Raw genomic sequence first — 22,273 nt, 5'->3', positions numbered from 1 at the left:
AATGTTGAGGTTCAGAAAAAAGATGAAATAATTTTCAGTGAAGTTTCTACCAAAATGCAGTACCTAAACGTACTTTATTGCACTCTTATACATTTCCCGAAGCTTCAGCTCGATATTTTACTTACAAAAAAAGTTCTTAGGTTCAAAAAGACATTCAGTGAATTGAAAAATTGTGTTCGGTAATATAGGTATTTAGCTGTGTCACATGCCCTTAAGGGATTTTATTATTTTACTGGATTTCATAGAATTTTTCACAAATCAGGGATTTCGTAAGGTTTTGAAGATTTGAAGAGATTTTCAAATATTTTTCACAGTTCGTTTGGAATTTGCCCTGAATGTTTCTTAATTTATCCTAGATCCTTTTAAATTCTTCTAAATTCACTCAATTCAACGGAATTCTATTACATTTTCCATATTTTAACATTTTTTTCAATTCACTTCATTGCTTTTTAAATTGTGCTTGAGTTTTTATAAATTTCATATAATTCTTCTTATTTCTATTAAATTTCTCTAAATTCACTCGAAATTAATTTTAATTAATTAAATTTTTATATATTTTAAAAATTGATTCAATTCATTTGAATTGTTTTGAATATAACTTGAATTCTTTTGAAATCATTATTAAGGTTTCAAAGATTTGCAGAGATTTCAAATTTTTTTGGAATTCAGCTTGAATTTTTGTAACTTCTTCGGAATTCTCCTGAATTTTTTTAATTTACTTGAATTCTTTTAAGTTCAATTAATTCTACTCAATTCAGTGAATATAAAACAAAAATTATTTAATTGATCCTGAAGTCTATTGACATCATCTTGAATTCTTAAGAATTTCATCAAATTCTTTGAAATTCCTTGCATTTTTCTAAGCTTACTGGATTATTAATAATTAATTAATAAATTACTGAATTCAATTAAGTTTTTTCCATATCTTAAAATTCTTTGAAATTCGTTTTATTTAATTTAATTTATTCAATCAATGAAAGTTTTTTGATTAAAAAAAAACTTTAATTAATTTGAATTATTTTTAATTTACAATCAGGATTTCAAACAAATTTAAACGGTCGAAGAAAGGAGAAACAGTTTTGGATCTGCTGTATCTACAATTGTTTTTTAATTTACTTGAATCCTTTTAAATTCACTCAATTCTATTTAATTCAGGGAATTAAAAAAAATTATTTAATATTATTTTATTTAATAATATTAATATTATTATTTATTAATCAATTTATTATTAATAATTAATCAATAAGTTACTGAATTCAATTAAGTTTTTTCATATTTTCAAATTGTTTTAAGTTCATTTTATTTTATTCAATTTACCCTGGATTTTTACTAATCTCATCAAATCATCGCTTTTATGTTAAATTCCTCTAAATTCTTTCCAGATTCACGGAAATCAATTAAATTTTTTTGATTAAAAAAAAAATTTTGAATTCTTTTGAATATAACTTGAATTCTTTTGAAATCACCCTGATTTTTTTAACTTCTTCGGAATTCACCCTTAATTTTTTTAATTTACTTGAATCCTTTTAAATTCACTCAATTCTATTTAATTCAGTGAATTAAATTTTTTTTAAATTAATTGATCCTGAATTCTATCAACATCACCTTGAATTCTTAGGAATTTCATCAAATTCTTTGAAATCCCTTGAATTTTCTAAGCTTACTGGATTATTGATCGTTTATTATTAATAATTAATTAATACGTTACTGAATTCAATTAAGTTTTTTTTCATATTTTAAAATTGATTTAAATCGTTTTATTTTATTTTATTCGCCTTAAATTTTTACTAATTTTATCGAATCATCGTTTTTATGTTAAATTCCTCTAAATTTATTCCAGTTTTACGGAAATCAATGGAAGTTTTTTTGATTTTTTAACATTTTTTCCAAAGCGTTTGAATTATTTTGAATATAACTTCAATTCTTTTGAAATCATTTGCAGGGTTTCAAATATTTGAAGAGATTGGAAATTTTGTTGGACTTCACCCTGAATTTTGTCAACTTCTTCGGAATTCACCCTGAATTTTTTTAATTCACTTAAATCCTTTTTAATTCACTCAATTCTACTTATTTCAGTGAATTTAAAAAGAAATTTATTTAATAGATCTTAAAATCTATTAACATCGCCTGGAATTCGTAGGAATTCATCAAATTCTCTGAAATCCGTTGAATTTTTCTAACCTTACTGAATTATTAATAATTTAATACTAATTATGAATTAATAAGTTACTGAATTCAATTAAGTTTTTTCATATTTTCAAAGTGTTTTAAATTTGTTTTTTTTTTATTTAATTCACCCTGAATTTTTACTAATCTCATCGAATCATCGCTTTTATGTTAAATTCCTCTAAATTCATTCTAGTTTTACGAAAATCGACGGAAGTTTTTTTTTTTTAATTTGTTTAAAAATTTGTTTGAATTCTCTTGAATATAAATAGAATTCCCTTGAAATAATTAGTAGGGTTTCAAAGATTTAAAGAGATTTCGAATTTTTTAGAATTCGCGCTGCATTTTTTTAATTTACTTGAGTTCTTTTAAATTCACTCAGTTCTACTTAATTCAGTGAATTTAAAATAAATTTATTTAATATTATTTTATTTAATAATATTAATATTATTTATTAATTTATCATTAATAATTAATTAATCTTTTCATTTAATCTTGTAAGTTAAATTCCTCTAAATTCATTCCAGTTTTACGGAAATCAATGGAAAATTTTTAACATTTTTTTCAATTTATTTGAATTCTTTTGAAATCATTGGTAGGGTTTCAAAGATTTGAAGAGGTTTGCAATTTTTTGAAATTCACCCTGAAATGTTTTAACTTCTTCGTAATTCTCTTGAATTTTTTTAATTTACTTACATCCTTTTAAATTCACTCAATTATACTTACTTCAGTTTTTGGATTATTTGGAACATTATTTGGATATATTTAGAACTGGATTATTAATAATTTATTATCAATAATTAATTAATAAGTTACAGAATTCAATTGAGTTTTTTCAAATTGTTTTAAAATTCATTTGATTTTTTTAATTCACCTTTAATTTTTATAAATGTCATTGAATACTTCTCTTTGGTCTTAAATTCCTCTAAATTTATTCCAATTTTACGGAAATCAATGGAAGTTTTTAAAAAATTTTGAACATTTTTTCCAATTCATTTGAATTATTTTCAATGCAACTTGAATTTTTGTGAAATCTTCGGAATTTATCCTGTATATATTACCCTTCGAGCACGAAAAAAGCACCCTTTGTTGTCTATATTTTATTCCATATAGACTGTGAGGCCTCTATTCCAAATTGTATAATCAATAATTGAAAGTTGAAATTATTATTGATTGGCAATTATCGTTGATGATTTAGGAAAGCTGAACCACTAAAAGATAAGGTACAACGATGTAAAGATATTCTAAACGACAATGACGCATGGCTATGCCAGCAGCAACTGCGAAAGATTTACCAGCAAGTTCTCATCCTGGACCTCGAATATGCTCTCGATCGCAAGGTGGAGCAAGAACTTTGGAATCTTGGATTTAAGAATTACATAGCAATGCTCCAGTCCCAGGCAAAAGATCGAAAAAATCCTAAACGAGGAGAGTCCCAGGCGATGCTCAGCTGGTGTCTCGAAGCAGCCAGTGGATTTTATTTAACTCTTCTCCAAGAAATATGCACTGCTTTCGACCTGGACTTGCCCTTCAGAAGGTATCAAATTAGTCGGCTATTTTTTATTTTATTTTTTTTATTTCTAAAGTCACTTCCTTGTCACTCAGGGTGGCGACTTGACTGGGAAAACGTGAATTTTATTGACCGGGAAAAAAACCGGAAATTTACTTCTGTTTGCAGTCAAATTCAAGTTGTCATTATTTTAATAATTTTCGTGAATTTAGAAAAGTAATTTCATCTTTATCTACAGTCGAAGAGCACAAATGTAATTGTCTTCTACAAAATTTAAGTATTTTGTTGACAGTTTAATTATTTTATTGAAAAATAAAATATTTGGTTGAAAATTTTAATATTTTGTTAAACATTCGTTTTTTTTTATCTGAAAAAGCAAATATTTAATTTTTCGTTGAGAATACAACTTTTTTAAGTTAAAAATTCGACCTTTTTTGGTTGTAAATTTCGTTCTTTTGTATTCAAATTGTCCTTCAAACAAAAAATTAAACTGTCTTCTCAAAAATGCAACTATTTTCAGGGTGGCCGCTGAACCGGAAAAAACCGGGAAATGACAGTGCTTTTTTTTTAACGGGAATTTTACAAATTTGTAGAAGAAAAATCTGTCCACGTTCGATTTTAAAAGTTTTTAAGTAAATAGTGGAATTGTTATGTTTTCAATTATGCTATTATTTAGTTTACAATGCGTAATTCAATTTTTTTACTTTAAAAATTAATAATAATTATTATGTAAATTATTATAAATTATTATAAATAATTTCAAAATTTTTAAACAATGTGAACGTGTGACTGAAAGTTTATAAACTATTTTCAACTTCAAAATAACTTTATAATAATATATTCTTAATTAAAGGATTTTATTCAATTAAAAATATTGTTTAAGTCTAAAATATTCAATTTTTAATCCATTCAATTTTAAATTTTTAATTTTTAATTTAAATAAAGATTAATTATTGAATATTTAGCAATATTTTAATTGTCGTATTTTAAAAATGCTTAATTTGTGAGTAAAAGTTTTTAATTTTGATGTATAATTTACAAATGAACATTTGTAGATAAAATTTGAGTAATTTTAAGAGATATTTAGGAGTTTTAAAAAGATTAAAAATTATCATGCAAATTTTAGAAAGTTTTCTTAAAGTCTTCTAGAATCTTTTTTGAAAATTTTGTTTAAATCTTTGAAAAACTTTTTCAATGTTCTCTTAAAATAATTTTTTAAAATGAAAAGTAATTTTTAATTTTCCTAGAAATCTGAAGAAAATGTTTTTATTCCTTTGAAGCCTCTCATAATTCTTGAAAAGAATCTTGATTTTTGTGTTAAAAATCTGCGAAAATCTACATTTTGTTTTAGATTTGGCTATCATTTCCAATTGTACATTAAGTTTGAATATTTTCAAAACTTCTACATATCTCTTAAAATTACTCAAATTTCACCTACAAATAATAAATGTTCAATTATTATTTATACATCCAAATTGTAAAGAAATTTTCTAAAACTTGCAGGATTTTCTGAAAATTGTAGAAAAAATTTAATTTATTTTGACAGATATTTCGAAGTTCTGAAAAAATTTTATAAATAATTTTAAATTTAAAACTAATTTAAAACAACTTCTAGATTTCTCAATATTTTGAAATCAAATTTTGAAGCTTTCCAAGGATGTTTAAATTATTTAAAAAGAAAATAATTTAATTTATAATTTAGGAAGTGTTCAGTTTAAATTTTTTCAATTTTTCAATATTCAATGTTTCTAGCTTAAAATTCCTTAAAATTATATAATTTTGAAAATTTTAAAGTTTATTGCTCACTTTTTATTACCTCAAGTGGAAAATTTTTTAACTTTAGTGTTCCATTTTTTAAATTTCATTAACCGTGAAAAATGTTTGCGAACCGTGAAAAAACCGGAAATTTATTTCGTCGATTAAAACGGCCACCCTCTATTTTGTTTAAAATTCAACTAATTTATTGAAATTATGGAAATTTGAGAATTCAACATTTTTAAGTGGAAAATTCGACTGTTTTTGGTTGAAGTTTTTATTTTTTGTCAAATATTCTAATATTAGTTTGAAAATTCATTTGCATAGGCTTAAAAAATTACAGAAATTGGATAAAAATTGAACTTTCTTGAAAATTCTACCTTTTTTGTTGAAGTTTTCAATATTTTTTGTTTAAACATTCGACTAAAGTTGGTTTGAAAATTACTTTTTGTAATTATGTAGAAAATGCTAGTAATTAATTAAAAATTCAACTTTTTTGTTAAAAATTCAATTATTTTGTTAAACAAACTTCCTCTATAAGGAAGCAAAGGTATTCTTTTTTGGTCGAAAACTCAACGGTTTTGTTGAAAATTCATTCTTTTGTATTAAAAATTTACCTTGAAAAAAATTAAACTGTCTTCTAAAAAATGCAATGAATTTGTGAAAAATTTAATTATTTTTTTGAAAATTAAACTCTGGCCAAAACTTTCACTATTTTGTTGATAATTCGTTTTTGTATCTGAAATGAAAAATATTTAATTTTCCTTTGAGAATTCAACTTTTTTACGTTGAAAATTCGACTGTTTTTGGTTGAAGTTTTTATTTTTTTTGTTAAATATTCTAATAATGGTTTGAAAATTCATTTTTATAGGTTAGAAAATTACAGAAATTGGATACAAATTTAACTATTTTCTCAAAAGTTCAAGTATTTTAATAAAAACTGGTACATTTTGGTTGGAAATTCAACTTTGTTAAGAATATTGAAAATTCACTTAAAAAAACGAAACTGTCTTCTAGAAAAATAAATTATTTTGTTGCAAATTCAACTGTTTTTAGAATCTTTTTTTTTTTTTATTCGATCATTCTGGTTAAAAATTCATGTGATATTTGGATTGGATATTTTCAATTTTGAAATTATTGATATTCGACGAGTTTTGTACCTTTGTCTTTCACGATTCTAGAATTTGATTTTGGATTTTAATCACTGACTCGGAAACCATTTTTTAAATTCTAAAATGGGAATAGAAATTTTCATTTTTTGTTAATTCCTGTTCTGAAAAATTATAATTTATCCAATTCACCCATTTTCTTTTTAGTTAATAAATAAAGCTTCTTGTTTTGCTTTCATGAAAACTATCATATTTTTGAATCAATGTTGGGCAATATAACATTTTGTCTCGAATAGAGTTTAATCCAAAAGCTTTAAAATTCTAAAAGCCAAGATTTAAAATTTTCAGTTTAAAGTCTTTCAAATTAAATATGTAAATTCAGGGTGACGACTTGACCACGAAAAGGTCGGGAATCTAATTAAAAAACCGGGAGTTTACTTCTGATCACAGTAAAATTCAAGTTTTAATTATTTAAATAATTTTGGTTTATTAAGAAAAGTGTTTTCTACTTTATCTACAGTCGTAAAAAATTATTTTTTTATGGAAGACTTAGCATTTTAATTGAAAATTCATCTCTGGTTGAAAATATAATTACTTTGTTCAAAATAAATTTTTTTCATCTAGAAATTTAACTATTCCAGTAGAAAATTTTAATAATTGGCTGAAAATACGTTTTTTGTGAAAAATTAAATTTTTGAGAGAAAATGGAACTGTTTTATTTTTGGTTGAAAATTTATCTTCTCCCTCTTTTTTTTTTTTAATTGTAAATATTTTTCATGCTTTTTTGCATAATAAATTTTGTTATAAGACACTAGATTTCTGTTTGATCTTAAATAAAAAAATGTATCTTTTTTTAAATTGAAATTTCAACTATTTGGCTGAAAATTGACATTTTTTAACTAAAATTCAACTATTTGTTTAAATATTTATGTACTTTGTGGAAAATTCATCTTTTTATAGAAAATTTATCTTTATGGTTCCAAAATCTTTTTTTTTCGTAAAAATTTCAACTATCCTAGTTGAATATTCATGATTTTACTTAAAAATTCATCAGTTTAGTTGAAAATTAATTTCTTCAACTGAACCATTTTTATTTGAAAATTGACCTTTCCTAATTGAAAATTCAATAATCTAAGTGAAAGTTAACCTTTTTTAATAGAAAATTCAACTATATTGTTGAAAATACATGTATTTTGTTATAAAATCGATTTTTAAATAGAAAATTATCTTTTTCTTTAAAAGTTCATTTCTTGTCTAAAAATTCGTCTTGTCGGTTAAGAATTTAAGTATTCCAGTTGAATATTCATCATTTTAGTTGAAAATTGATCTTTTAGATTGGATATAGAATTATTTGATTAAAAATTGAACTGTTCAGTTGAAAGTTATTATAAATTTTTAATTATTCAACATTATTTTTTATTTAAAAATTCGTCTTTTTTTATAGAAATTAATGTTCTTGGTTGCAAATTTTTTTAAATTTGTTTTTTGTTGATGAATGTAATTTTCCTAACTAAAAATTTAATTTATTCCACTCGAATATTGACATTTAATATTTTCTTTGAAAGTTAATCTTCTTGTCTAAAAATTATTCTTGTCGGTTAAAAATTCATTTCTTTAATTGAACATTCATTTTTTGACTTAAGGTTTAATTATTCAATTTTTGGTTGAAATATGAGCTTTTTCTTTTGAGAATTCGTCTTTTTTTATAAAAACTAATCTTCTTGGATGAAAATATATATTTTTTGGTCTAAAGTTCAATTATTTCATTTAAATATTCCCCATCTTAGTTGAATATTTCATATTCTTAGTTAAATATTCATATATTTGGTTGAGCATTAATTATTTTTGAACTTAGAATTTATTTATGTTTTGGTTGACAATTTATCTTTTTTTCAGTAAATATTAATTTTTATTAGTTTAAAAATTCAACTATTTCAATTGAAGATTCATTGTTTTAGTTGACAACTCTTATTTTTGGTTAAAAATTCAACTATTCGAGTTTAATATTCAGAATTTTGATTGAACATTCTTGAGTCCAGTTGAAAATTACTTTTATTTACTAAAAATCTAACAATTCTATTTTCGGTTAAAAATTGATTTTTTTTTTAGTTCAAAATTCAACAATTTGATTGAAAGTTTGTCTCCTGTAATTGCAAATTCAACTATTTCGTTAAAAAATGCATGCTTTTTAAAAAATTTTATTTTGTGGTAGAAAATTAATCTTGTTGTTTGAAAAATCTTCTTTTTGGTTAAAAATTCATCTTGATGATTAAAAATTCAACTATTTTAGTTAAATATTTATGATTTTAGTTAAATTTATTTGGATTTCACCCTCAATTCCAAATTTAATCATTTCTATGCATTTTTTAAATATTTATGGATTGTTTTCAATACACTTGAATTTTTTTACATTTATTTTGAATGTTTTTCAGGTTTATAAATCACATCTAATTTTTATTCCTCTTAAATTTTTATTAAATTTTGCTGAATCTTCTTCATTTTTTTGGTCTTTGTTTTTTTTCAATTCAGTTTAGTTCTATTATTTTCATTCTGAATTATGTATAACCTGATTTTACTCAATTCAATGGACATTTTTTGATAACCTTTTTTAAAGTTATATTGTATTAAATTCTTATGAATTTCCTCAGTCTCGCGAATTCCCTTAAATTATTCTAAATCTATTTCACTTTTACTGACATCCATAGGAAATTTTGAATTTTAAAAAAATTCATTTTAATTCATTCAGAATCTATGCTGAATTCTTAATAATTTATCCTGAATTCTTTTCAATTCTTTGGAAATTCCTAGGAATTTCATAAATTTCTTTGGATTCCCTTGAATATTTCTTAATTTATTAAAAATTTAATGAATTATTTCATATTTATGCATTTTTAAATTCACTTGTATTTTCTTTTAATTCACATTGAATTTTTATAACCGATCTCGAATTCTTCTTATTTCTCTTAAATTTCTATTAATCCATTTGAATTTTATTTTTTATTTAATTCGTTGGTTTTTTTCTAAATTCACATAAATTCTGTTGAATTGAAAAATTTTTTCATTTATCTTTATTCTTGCAAATTCTTATGAATTCAATTAAAGTCTCTTGAATTCTTCTTAATTCACTCCACGCTCACTGATATCAGTGGAATGTATATTTTGTTTTTTTTTTCACTCATTTGACATTTTAATTTTTTCACATTGAAATATTCGCTGCAGTTTTCTAAATTCACCCCAATTTTGCTTAAGTCAGTGGAATATTCTGGATTCAAATTCTTTTCATTTGCCCTAAATTTCTCCTAATTCAGTCTAATCTTATTTAGTTAATTATTTTATTTTTTGAAATTATCCTTAAATTTTTTTAATTATCCTAAATAAACCTAATTTTTAGTTTCCAGGAATGTTATTATTCTTTAAAAACCAGCATTTTAATCTTGTAATACTTTTAAGATAGAGTCTTTTATAAACAAATAAAACAGTATTTCAGATAAAATTTTAAAATCTTCTAATTTATTTTAAAGAAAAATTCTTTTCTACTATAAAATATTGGTTTTTAACCAAATACTTGAATTTTCAACAAATTTAACAAAATTCACAACCAAAAATTATCATAGTTTATATTTTAAATAAAAAGATGAATTTTATGCAAAAAAATTTGAGAACCAAAGATGAATTTTCTCTGAAAAAATTTAATTTTAAAACAAAAAGTATGACTTTTTAACAAAAAAATTAATTTTCCACGAAACTGATGCATTTTTACCCAACAAAAATGAAATTTTAAACCAAGAAAATTAGTTTTTTTTTTACCAATAAGGAGAAATTTTAACTAAAAAAGATCAATATTAAAAAATGGAAAAGTTACATTTTCAGTTAAAAAATTAATCTTCAACAAAAAAAGGCTTTTCGACTAAACAGATGAATTTTCTGACAAAGACAGTCTTCAGTCGAAAAAATAAAACTTTAACCATGTAGTTTAAGTTGAAGTTTCATGCAGAAAAGATTTTATTTCACTTTTCAACATTAAAACATAAATTTCAAGCAAAAAGTGAATTTTTTACGAAATAGTTGAATTTTCAACAAAACAGTAGAATTTTTAACGAAACAGTTGTATTTTTATCCAAGAAAGATGAAATTTCTTCTAAAACAGATGAATTATAAAACATAAATCTTAACAAATAGTTCAATTTTCATCCAAAGAAGATTCCAGTTCACTTTGTAACACCAAATTTAGAATTGTAAACAGTAAGTTTATTTTCTGCTAAATAGACAAATTTGTAACTAAAAAGTCTAACTTTTGAAAGAAACAAGATTGTTAAATTTTTAACCAAACAGTTGAATTTTTGTCAAAGAAAAATAAAAAATTCTACTAAAACTGGTGATTTCTTAACCAAAAAAGACAAATTTTCAAAAAAAGTATTTTGCTCTAAAAAGGATTTCAGCAACAAAATTACAAGCAACAAAGTATTAATTTTAAACACAAGGATAGTGTTTTACGAAAATAGTTACATTTTTAACCCAAATAGACGAATTTTTAACAAAACGTTGAATTTGCAACAAAAAGATATATTTTTAAGAAAGTTGTTAAATTTTCAACCAAATAATAAAATTTAGAACTAAAAAGATGATCTTCAGAAGAAAATTATTTCGAATTTGCAAAAATTACGACGGTTGAAGGTCCCCCTCCCCCCTGACGTAACAAATCGTAAAAAATGTCTCGACGTATTATAAAATTTAATAACGATGATTCTTTATTTGTAAAAGTAACTTTATATCGTTGTATTTAACTATATTGAAAATTTTTTCTTTTTGGTAGAAAATTAATCTTTTTGACTAAGAATTCAATTTTTTGTTATCAAATTGAACAGTTTGCTTACAAATTTTTTTTTATTTTTGACTGAAAAATATTTTTCAGGTGAAAATTCAATTCATCTTGAAAAGTCGTCCTTTTTGGTTTAATTCAACTGTTTTTGATTAAAAATTAAAGTCTATTGGTTGAAATATAACTACTAAATTTTTGGTTCAGAATTTATCTTTTTGGCACTGTAATTTTAATTTTGATTGAAAGATAAACTCTTTTTTTCTAAATTAATTTTTTTGGGCGAAGATTAGTTTTAATTTAAAATTTATCTCTTCAGTTGAAAAATGAGCTATTTTGTTCAAAAATCGTTTTTTTGGTAAAAATGATTCTATTTGGTTGAAAATTTACCTTTTATGTTCAAAACTGAACTATTCATGTTAAAGATTCATTTGATTTCAAAATTTATCTTTTTGTTTTAAAAGTTATCTATTCCAGTTAATGATTAATCATTAGTTAAAAATTTATCACTTTGTTGTTTAATCGTCTTTTCAGGTAGAAAATCATTGCTTTTGTTTGAAAATTGAACTATTTGCTTAAAATTGTATCTGTCTTGTTGAAAATGCAATATTTTTACTTGGAAAGTTAGGAATTTGAAGCGGTTTAAATTGATATCAATATAGTATCCACGTTAGTTTTACCATTAGTATCTTGTAATAGAATTTCTCAAAGCTCTCTAAATTAAACATTTCAATCGAATCCCTAGAAACTGAAATAGTGCATTATGCAACAAGGGGCGAAAGGAGCAGATTTTTCCCGTGGGTGGGTTTACTGCCCGATCGAGAAGATTTTTCCCGAGAAGGCAGTCATTATCCGAGGGAAAAATCTACTTTCGTCGCTCGTTGCATAGAGAATTTGATTCTACTCGCGACCATAGCCACCTTTGGGCTCTGAAAAGCGGGTCCGACGCATTTTTCTATAGCTTTGTTCGCGCCTCGAATTCTGATCGACTTATTGTTACTTTCACCCCGCCAATTTCACTTTCGCTCCGCTGATTTTACTGTTGCACCGCTGATTTTACTTTCGCCCCGCTGATTTTACTTTCGCCCCGCTAATTTTACTTTCGCCCCACTGATTTTACTTTCGCCCTGCTAATTTTACTTTCGCCCCGCAAATTTTACTGTCGCCCCGCAAATTTTACTGTCGCCCCGCTGATTTTACTGTTGCACCGCTGATTTTACTTTCACTCCGAAAATTTTACTGTCGCCCCGCAAATTTTACTGTCGCCTCCCTGATTATACTGCTGCACCGCTGATTTTACTTTCGCCCCGCTAATTTTACTTTCGCCCCACTGATTTTACTTTCGCCCCGCAAATTTTACTGTTGCACAGCTAATTTTACTTTCGCCCCGCTAATTTTACTGTTGCACCGCTGATTTTACTTTCACCCCGAAAATTTTACTGTCGCCTCGCTGATTTTACTGTCGCCTCTCTAATTTTACTTTCGTCCCGCTAATTTTACTTTCGCCTCGCAAAAATTATACCTTGTAATTTTCAGGAAATTTGTTTCCAGGATTTAAGTAGACATCCTGATTTTAGTCACTTATAGTCCTGGCAGTAAAATAAAATGAAACATTGTTCGATTCTATTTCAGGAAGGGATACGTTTACGGTTGCACTTCACCCTGGAAAGCAGTTGAAAAACTCTCAGCGCCCCACAAATCCTCCTGTTTTTACGCCTGTCAATATTGTCTCGTCCACCTGGGTGACATTGCCCGCTACCGGAACCAAAATAAGCAGGCCGAATTGTTCTACCGTCACGCAGTCTCACTATCCCCATCAAGCGGCCAGCCCTACAATCAATTAGCTCTTCTCGAGGCCTCACGAGGGGATAAATTAGGCACCGTTTTCCATTACGCACGCTCCATCGCCCTAAAACATCCATTTCCAGTTGCAACGACCAATCTTGCAAAAACTCTCGCTTCGGCTCTCAACGACAACTCGTTCAACATCGAGGGAAAGACAAAACTCACCTCCCAAGAGTATCTCATTGTCTTTCTAAAATTACACGCGATCCTTCACAATTTAGGAAATTTAAGCTTGGCAACAAAGTACTCGAAATTGCTAACTGAAACCCTGACTGCACTGATCGCGACTGAGAGTTTTGGCTCCTGGAGGCTTGTACAAATGCTGGTTATCAATTTATATGCGTTGCAACACGCGGCTGGAACTTCCCCCGAGAATCCGGACTTGTTGAGAGTCGATCAGCTGAGTTTGGACGAGAAATTTGCGAGAGAATGTATATTGGATCTTATTGCTGGCAGTTTGTCAGCCCTGCTACTACCGGTTTACACGATCAAAAACGCCATCGTGGACTACTTTGCTTTACCAACTAGTAAGTAAAAATTTAAGATATTTAAATTTGATTGAAATCAAATTCAAAATCCTATTTAACATCCAATATTCAAGTCAATTCATTGAATTCCTGATAATAAGACCAAGAATCCAACTAACAAATTTTGTCAATCACCAGAAAATGCTTCTATTGTAATTTAAAAAAGGATCCCCTTTCAAAAAGAATTTTTTCCTTTATAAAAAAATCAGGGTTGCCACTGGGCCGGGAAACCAGAAATTGACAGTGAATTTTTTTTTTGACCGGGAATTTTACAAATTTGTAAAAGAAAAATCTGTTCACGTTCGATGTCAACAGTTTTTAAATAATTAGTGGAATTGTTGTTTTTCAATTATACTATTATTTAGCTTACAATGCCTAATTCAAAATTTGTTCACACTAAAAATTTTCCATTAAAAATTTTTATTTCTAAGCTTACATTTTTAATTTAAAGAATTTTTAAATGCTTTATTAAAGACTTGAACATATAAAAAATAAAAGCCTTTAATGTTGAAAATTTTAGATAAAAAACATTTTTATTTAATAAGTCAATTTCTTTTAAATTTATCTGTACTTTAGGTAATAAAGAAATTACGTCATAGAAAAACTGGTAAAGAAAAACGATTTTAAATCAGTTCAAAATTTAAGAATTTTAAGATATTAACGTTAAAACTTAAACGGTTTCAATTTGAAAGTTTTTGCCATTAAACAAATGTGAACGTGTGACTGAAAGTTTATAAACTATTTTCAACTTAAAAATAACTTCATAATAATATATTCTTAATTAAATGATTTTTTTTTTAATTTAAAATATTGTTCGAAAATTTAAATATTTTGTTGATGATTAGTTTTTGTATCTGAAATGACAAATTTGCCTTTTTTGGTACAAAATTAGCCTTTTGGTTGAATATTCATTTCTTGTTGAAAATTAGTTGTTTTTTTTTATTAAAAATTAGTTTTCCCAACTAAAAACTAATCAATTTCTCGTCGAAATCTTTTTTTATAGACATCTCTTTGGTTGAAAATGTGACTATTTCGTTGAAAATTTATTTTATTTGGGAAAAAAATCTGTTACAAAGCAGTTTTTTTTTCGTAGAAAATTAATATTTTTTTTGGACAAAATTTACCTTTTTTGTAGAAAATTCGATCAAAAATTAAAAGATTTGGATAAAAATTCATGTATTTAATTAAAAATTATTCTTCATTGCTAGAAAATTATTTTCTTTTTTGAAAATTCATTTCTTTGGTTGAAAATGATTTTTTTATGGAAAATTAATTTTTTGGGGTAAAACTGTAAGTATTATCCCGAAATTTTCTTTTTATATACATTTCATATTTTCGGCAGGAAATTCATTTTTTGTTGTTGTTAGAAATTGAACCATTTTATTAAGAATTTATTTTATTCACTCAAAAATTGATTTTTCTAAATCAAAATTCAACTGTTCTATATCTTTTGGAAAATTGATCTTTTTTTAACTATACATTCCTCTATTTTGTTGAAAATTTATATATATATATATATTTTTTTTTGTACAAAATTAATCTTTGGAATAATTTCTTTAATGTCAGAAAACATTAAAAAATCATTTCCCCTTTTTTCGTGAAAAAATTACAACATTTTCCCTTTTTGAACTCTTTGCGCTGTGACTCATGTTTAGACTTTAATTAATTATTTTCTACATTTTTACAGTCAAACTGTGCCTTGACTGGATTCGCCTGAAACCCACAGTATTGGAGGAAGCAGCGTTCGCTTCCAGGCTTCAAATTTGGCCGAGTCTCTGTGTTTTATTAAACGGTTTACAAACCTGCGTATCAGATTTCAAATACGATCAATGTAAGTTCACTAATTTTATTCCTTAAAAATTTATTTGGGGTCCCATTTAAAAAAATTTTTTTCGCCTAAATTCGAACTGAACTAATAGAACCCAATAAGAAAATTGAAATTATTTGTAATTGGAGTGTCTACTATTACACATTTTGTTCAGAATTCATCTCTTTTAGTTAAAAATTTGAATATTTGGCTGAATATTTAATTATTTTCTTGAATATTCTTGTTGAAATTTTCACGAGAATCTGGAATTTGAATGATTATTTTCTCTTTTATGAGAAATCTTGCTACTGAAGTTTTTTATTTATCAAGATTTAATTTATCTTTTGTTCATTGCAAAATAAATTTATAATTTAAAAATATTTAAAAGGATTATGAACATTGCAACAAAGATTTCACAAATTTCAAGGATTTATAAAAGAGTTGCACATCAGATTGAACAAATTACATCAATCCAGAATATTTCATAAATATTTCGCCACTATTTTAAAGATTTCAAAGATTTTAAACAATTCGATTTTTTTTAGAAGATTTCAATAGATTCCAGAAAGATTTCACAAATGTTTTAAACAGTTCATAAGGATTTCAAAATATTTCAAGAATTTCGAACATTTTTAAATATTGCAATTTTTTGTAGAAGATTTCAAAAAGATTTCACAGATAAATATTAAAGAATGATTTCACAAGTATTTCAAACATTTTAAAAGATTTTAAACAATTTCATAAAGATTAAAAATATTTCAAGACTTTAAAAAAATGTTTAAAGATTCCGAAAAATTTCTCAAATATTTTAAAAAATTCATAAGTCTGTCAAAAACTTTTAAAAATTACAAAGATTTCAAAAAGTGTATAGTACACCAGATTTCAAAGATTTCAAAAGTTTTTAACCAATTTGAGGAGATTTTAAAAGATTTCAATTATTCAAACGAACACAAAAGATTTTCCAAAAAAATATTAAAGATAGTTCTCACAAATATTTCAAAGGTCTTAAAATATTTCAAGGATTTTGCAAAAATTTAAAAAGATTTCATATAAATCTAAAGATTACATAAAGATTTTAAGGATTTTAGAATCTTGACAAAGATTAAAAAATATTCTCACAGATTTCACAAAGGTGACTTAAATTTGCAAAAAATTCAAAAAAGCAGACCTGGAAAAACTCGATTTCTTGGCCTGGAAAGACCTTGAATTTTGTTTTTAAGAATTGCTGGTTCGAAATGCAAATATTTGGTTGAAAATTATTTTTTTTATTGAAAATTCACATTTCCGGGTTAAATATTCAACTGCCTTGTAGAGCGTTCGCATCTTTGGGTTCAAAATTCAACAAGTTAGATGATTTTTTTTTCTCTTTTAACTGAAAAATCTTTTTTGGTTTATAATTGCACTCTTTTATTAAAAATTCGTATTTCTGGGATGAATTCAAACAGTTTTTGATCAATCAATTTATTCAACTGAAATATTTAAATATTTAAATTTTGGTTAAGTATATTGATCGTTTTTAGTTGAAAATCTGCTTCAAAATTCAAATTTTTTGTCAAAAACTTATCTTTTGGGGTTGAAAATCAACTTTTTGGTTGAAAATTCAAATTATTGATTGAAAGTTGAACTTCTTTCTTGAAAGTTAATTTGTTGTTGTTTAAAATTGATCATTGTAGTTGAAAATGCAACAATTTAGTTTAAAAATTAATTATTTTGTTAACAAAAATTGTAATTTTATTGAAAATTTAATTTTTGTTATCAACTGTTTTATTTTTTTTTAGAATTGAACAATTTGGTTGAAAATTCATTTATTTAGGTTGAAAATTCAAATATGTTTTTCAAATTTTCAATTGTATTTTGTTGAAAATTTATTTATTTAGTTATAAATTAACTGTTTTCCTTGAAAATGCTACTGCTTTGTTAAAAATTCGTCTTTTCGGCTTAAAAAGTCACCTGTTTTAGATTGAAAATTCATCTTTCTTCGTGGAAAACTGATTAATTGTAGGTTATTTATTCAATTTCTAAAAAATAAAATTAATTTATAAAATAATTAATTTTTTTATTGATTTGTTAATTACTATTTTAAAAAATGTATGGACTTTGTTAAAAATTCAACTGTTTTGTTAAATATTCGTCCTTTTGGGTTGAAAATTCATCTTTGTAGGTTGAAAGTTCAACTATTTGATTAAAACTTCAACTGAATTTTGTTAAAGATTTATTCATTTAGTTCAAAGTTCAACTATTTGTTCGAAAATTCAAATATTTTGTGGAAAATTCGTCTTTTCGTGTTAAAAATTCACCTTTTTCAGATGAAAAAAATCATCTTTCTTGGTTCAAAATTTATTTATTCGGTTAAAAATTCATGTAATTTGTAGAAAATTAACTTTTCGGGTAAAAAATAAATCTTCATAGTTAAAAATTCAACTATTTGGTTAGAAATTGATGTTTCTTGTTGAAAATTCATCTTTTTGGTAAACAATTAATTTGCATGATTGAAAATTCAAATATTTGGTTCAAAATTGATGTATTTTGTTAAAAAATTCCTCTTTCAGCAGAAAAATAATATTTTTGTTTTATTATTAATTTATTTTAGTTAAGGATTCAAATGTTTTGTTGAAAATTTAATAATTTTTTTAAAAATTATTAACTTTGTTGAAAATACAACTGTTTTGTTAAAAATTTATTTATTTAGTTAAAAATGAACTGTTTTATTTAAAATCCGTCTTTTCGGTTTAAAAATTCACCTGTTTTAGATTGAAAATTCATCTGTCTTCGTTGAAAATTTATTAATTTTAGTTTATTTATAAAATTTATAACAAATAAAAGAATATAATTTATTTTTGTATCAATTACTATTTAAAAAAATTATAGACTTTGTTAAAATCTCAACTGTTTTATTAAATATTCGTCCTTTTGGTTTGAAAATTCATCTTTTTAGGTTGAAAGTTTAACTATTTCATTAAAATTTAACTGAATTTTGTTGAAAATTTCTTTATTTAGTTTAAAGTTCAACTATTTTGTTCGAAAATTCAAATGTTTTGTGGAAAATTAGTCTTTTCGTGTTAAAAATTTACCTTTTTCAGATTAAAAAAAATTCATCTTTCTTGATTGAGAATTTATCTATTCGGTTAAAACTTCATATAATTTGTTTAAAATTAACTTTTCGGGTAATTGATCTATCTTGTTGAAATTTTATCTTTTTGGTAAAAAATTTATATTCTTGGTTGAAAATTCAACTATTTCGTTAAAAATTGATGCATTTTATAAAAAATTCGTCTTTTTCAGCAGAAAAATAATATTTTTTATTTATTTTTAATCTGTTTTAGTTAAGGATTCAAGTGTTTTATTAAAAATTTAATATATTTTTTTCAATTATAGACTTTGTTGAAAATTCAAATGTTTTGTTGAATATTCGTCCTTTCGAGTTGAAAATTCATCTTTGTAGGTTGAAAATTCCACTGTGTGATTAAAATTTTAACTGTTTTTTATTGAAAATTTATTTATTTAGTTCAAAGTTCAGCTATTTTTTTCGAAAATTCAAATATTTTGTGGAAAATTCGTCTTTTTGGGTTGAAAATTCACCTGTTTTAGATTAAAAAATATCACCTTTCATTATTGGTTGAAAATTCAAATATTTGGTTAAAAATTGATGTATTTTATTTTAAAAATCGTCTTTTTCAGCAGTAAAGTAATTTTTTTGGTCGAAAATTAATCTACTTTATTTGAGAATTCAAGTATTTTGTTGAAAATATGTATTTTTGGATTAAATTCAATTCTTTTTTATTTAAAATATAATCTTCTATGGTTGAAATATCAACTATTATATTTTTTTACTTGAGAATGATTCTTTTTTTCATTGAAAATTCAATTTATTTATTGAAAGTTAAACTTATTTGTGAAAAATCCATTTTTGTGTTAAAGATTCATAATTTTAGTTGAAAATACAATTAGTTGGTTGCAAATTTATTTTGTTGAAAATTAAACTGTTATGTTGAATAATCGTCCTTTTAAATTAAAAATTCTATTATTTTGTTGAAAATTTATTCATTTAGTTCAAGTTAAAAAAAATTGTATTTGAAAATTCATCTGTTTTTTTTTTTGAAATTCACTTTTTTTTAGATAGAAAATGCATCTTTCTTGTTTGAAAGCTCAACTATTTGGTTGAAAATGCAATATATTTGGACTTGAAATTTTAATTTTATGCATTATGTTTATTTTCAAGAATTCATTCCCTGATTTTCGTGAAATATTATCCTATTTCTCCTGGTTAAAAATTTAATTGTCTGGTTGAAAACGCATCTTTGTAGGTTGAAAGTTCAACTATGTTTCTAAAATTTTGAACTGTATTTTCTTGAGAATTTATTTAATTAGTTGAAAATTTAACTATTTTGTTCGAAAATGCAATTGTTTTGTTTAAAATTCGTCTTTCCGGGTTGAAAATTCACCTTTTTTAATTTAAAAATTAATTTATTGAATTATTTGGTTAAAAAAGCAATATATTTGGAATTGAAATCTTAAGTTTATTTCCCCTATTTCCCTATTTTCCCTGGTTTGAGAGCATTTAGGGCTATGAAGTATCTTAAAAATATTATGTTTGCATTTAAGATATTTTTTTTTTTTTTAATGAAATCAAATAAAAAATGTTGACTTTAAGAAGTGCAAGCTTTATGTGACGATCGGTGACGAAGATCTGTCTTTTAATTCGTAAATTTGAATCTCGTATTTTTCCCCCATAGATACTAAAGTACCGCTGCCTGAAGATCGCGATCTTCAAGGTTTTCTACCCCTCGAAAAAAGCTTCGAAGCACTTCGATTCACAAATACAGACCTAGAGGGCGACACCGTCGCTCTAAATAAATTAAGAGCTGTTCGAATTTTGCAATCGGGTCGTCAAATTGCACAATATCAAGTGAATGGCACCGCCTTGATTACGATCGAAGGTGAGAAAATCGATGAACAGAAATTCAATCCCATGAGCGAAGGAGTCGGGCCCAGCAACGAATTGATGAGAGAATTAGAGGAACTTAGTCTGAATAAAGAAAAGCAGCCTGTCATTGCTAATAGTCCAGTTCCTTCAGAGTCTGCCAGCAGCAAAGGCTCTTCGGAAACAGACGTCCCCGAGATTTCAAGTAAGTTATTTAAAAAAACATCACGTTTTCAAATTCAGGGTTGCTACAGATGAGGGAATTCTGAAAAGTCAGGCAATTTAAGGAAAAAAATCGTCAAGATTCAGGAAATTTTCAATATTTTGAAGTAGAAGTTTAGGATCGTCCACAAATCACCACCACAAAATTTGACGAAGATTTTATCATTTTAGTGAACGAACATATTCATTCAGATTGTGGTTAAAAATTTTATTATTTAGCTGAAAAGTTTTGGAAATTCCACTGTTTTGATAAAAACTCTACCTGTTTGGTTAAACACTAACTTTTTTTTTAAGTTTGGATTTTTGGTTTGAAAATTAAACTGGTTTGTACCAAATTTGTCTCGTTTCTTGAAATTTTATAATTTTGTGTTCAAAATGTAACTGTTTTGTAGATAATTCGTCCTTTAGGGCTAGAAAATTATACAATTTGGTAAAAAAAAAAAATTTTCTTGACTGGCAAATCTTTTTTGATTGAAAATTCAACCATTTTATTAAGAAATCATTTTTTGGTTTCAAAATTCATCTCTTTAGAGGAACTTAAACATTTTGTTTAAAAATATGCAACTATTTAATTGAAAATTCAAATTAAAAATTAAAATTCAAGTTAAAAGTTCATCTCTGGTTGGAAATGTACCTCTTGTTAAAAATTCGTCTTTTTTTGGTTATAAATTCAAATTTTTTTAAGCAAATTTAACTATTAGTTTGAAAATGACCTTTTCTGTTGAAAATTCATATTTTTGGTTTAAAAATTCAACTGGTTTGTACAAAATTCGTCTCTTTTGTTGAAAATTTATAATTTTGGTTAAAATTTTTTATTTTTGTAGCAATTTAAACTATTTGTTTGAAAATTACATTTTTTGTTCAAAATTCATATTTTTGGTTTGAAAATTCAACTGGTTTGCACAAAATTCGTCGCTTTTGTTAAAAATTTATAATTTTATATTCAAAATTCAACTGTTTTTTAGACATTTCGTTTTTTATGAATAGATAAATTCAAAATTCGGTTTAAAAAAAATTTTCTTCATGGCAAATCTTTTTTGGTTGAAAATTCAACCATTTTATTCAAAAATCATTTTTTGTTTTAAAAATTCATCTCTTTAGAGAAACTTAATATTTTTTTTTTAAAGTGCAACTATTTCATTAAAAATGTAAGTATTTAGTTCAAAGTTCCACTACTTTGTTAAAAATTCATTTTGTTGGTTGAAGATTCATCATATTAGTTGAAAAATCATCTCTGGTTGGAAATGTACCTCTTTTGTTGAAAGCTCATCTTTTTTGGTTAAAAATTCACATTTTTTGTAGCAAATTCAACTATTTATTTGAAAATTACCTTTTTTATTGAAAATTCATATTTTTGGATTGGAAACTCAAACTAGTTTGTGAAAAATTCGTCTCTTTTGTTGAAAATTTATAATTATGGGTTCAAAATTCAACTGTTTTGCAGATAATTCTTTTATTATGAATTGAAAATTCAACAATTCTTTAGAAAAAGTCCACCTTTTTTGTTAAAAATACAACAATGTCATTGAATCTTACCTTTTTTGACGAAATTCATGTTTTTGGATCAAAAATTCAACTGGTTTGCACAAAATTCC

General features: G+C 24.8%; 1 protein-coding gene across 1 annotated transcript in view; it reads left to right on the top strand.

The window, feature by feature from the left end:
* The window catches only part of LOC117179314 (protein SMG7-like), a 40,528-nt gene that overhangs the window by 6,088 nt on the left and 12,167 nt on the right, over window positions 1-22,273 (top strand). Inside the window, exons 3-6 of the mRNA XM_033370972.1 lie at window positions 3,365-3,703; window positions 12,989-13,728; window positions 15,416-15,559; window positions 20,269-20,661. Coding sequence (XP_033226863.1) covers window positions 3,365-3,703; window positions 12,989-13,728; window positions 15,416-15,559; window positions 20,269-20,661 — 1,616 coding nt within the window. The remainder of the gene's footprint in view (window positions 1-3,364; window positions 3,704-12,988; window positions 13,729-15,415; window positions 15,560-20,268; window positions 20,662-22,273) is intronic.

Source organism: Belonocnema kinseyi, chromosome 9 (genome assembly GCF_010883055.1).
Source record: "Belonocnema kinseyi isolate 2016_QV_RU_SX_M_011 chromosome 9, B_treatae_v1, whole genome shotgun sequence".
Taxonomy (NCBI): domain Eukaryota; kingdom Metazoa; phylum Arthropoda; class Insecta; order Hymenoptera; family Cynipidae; genus Belonocnema; species Belonocnema kinseyi.
The sequence above is the reverse complement of the archived record's forward strand: the minus strand, read 5'-3'. Positions and strand labels throughout refer to the sequence as shown.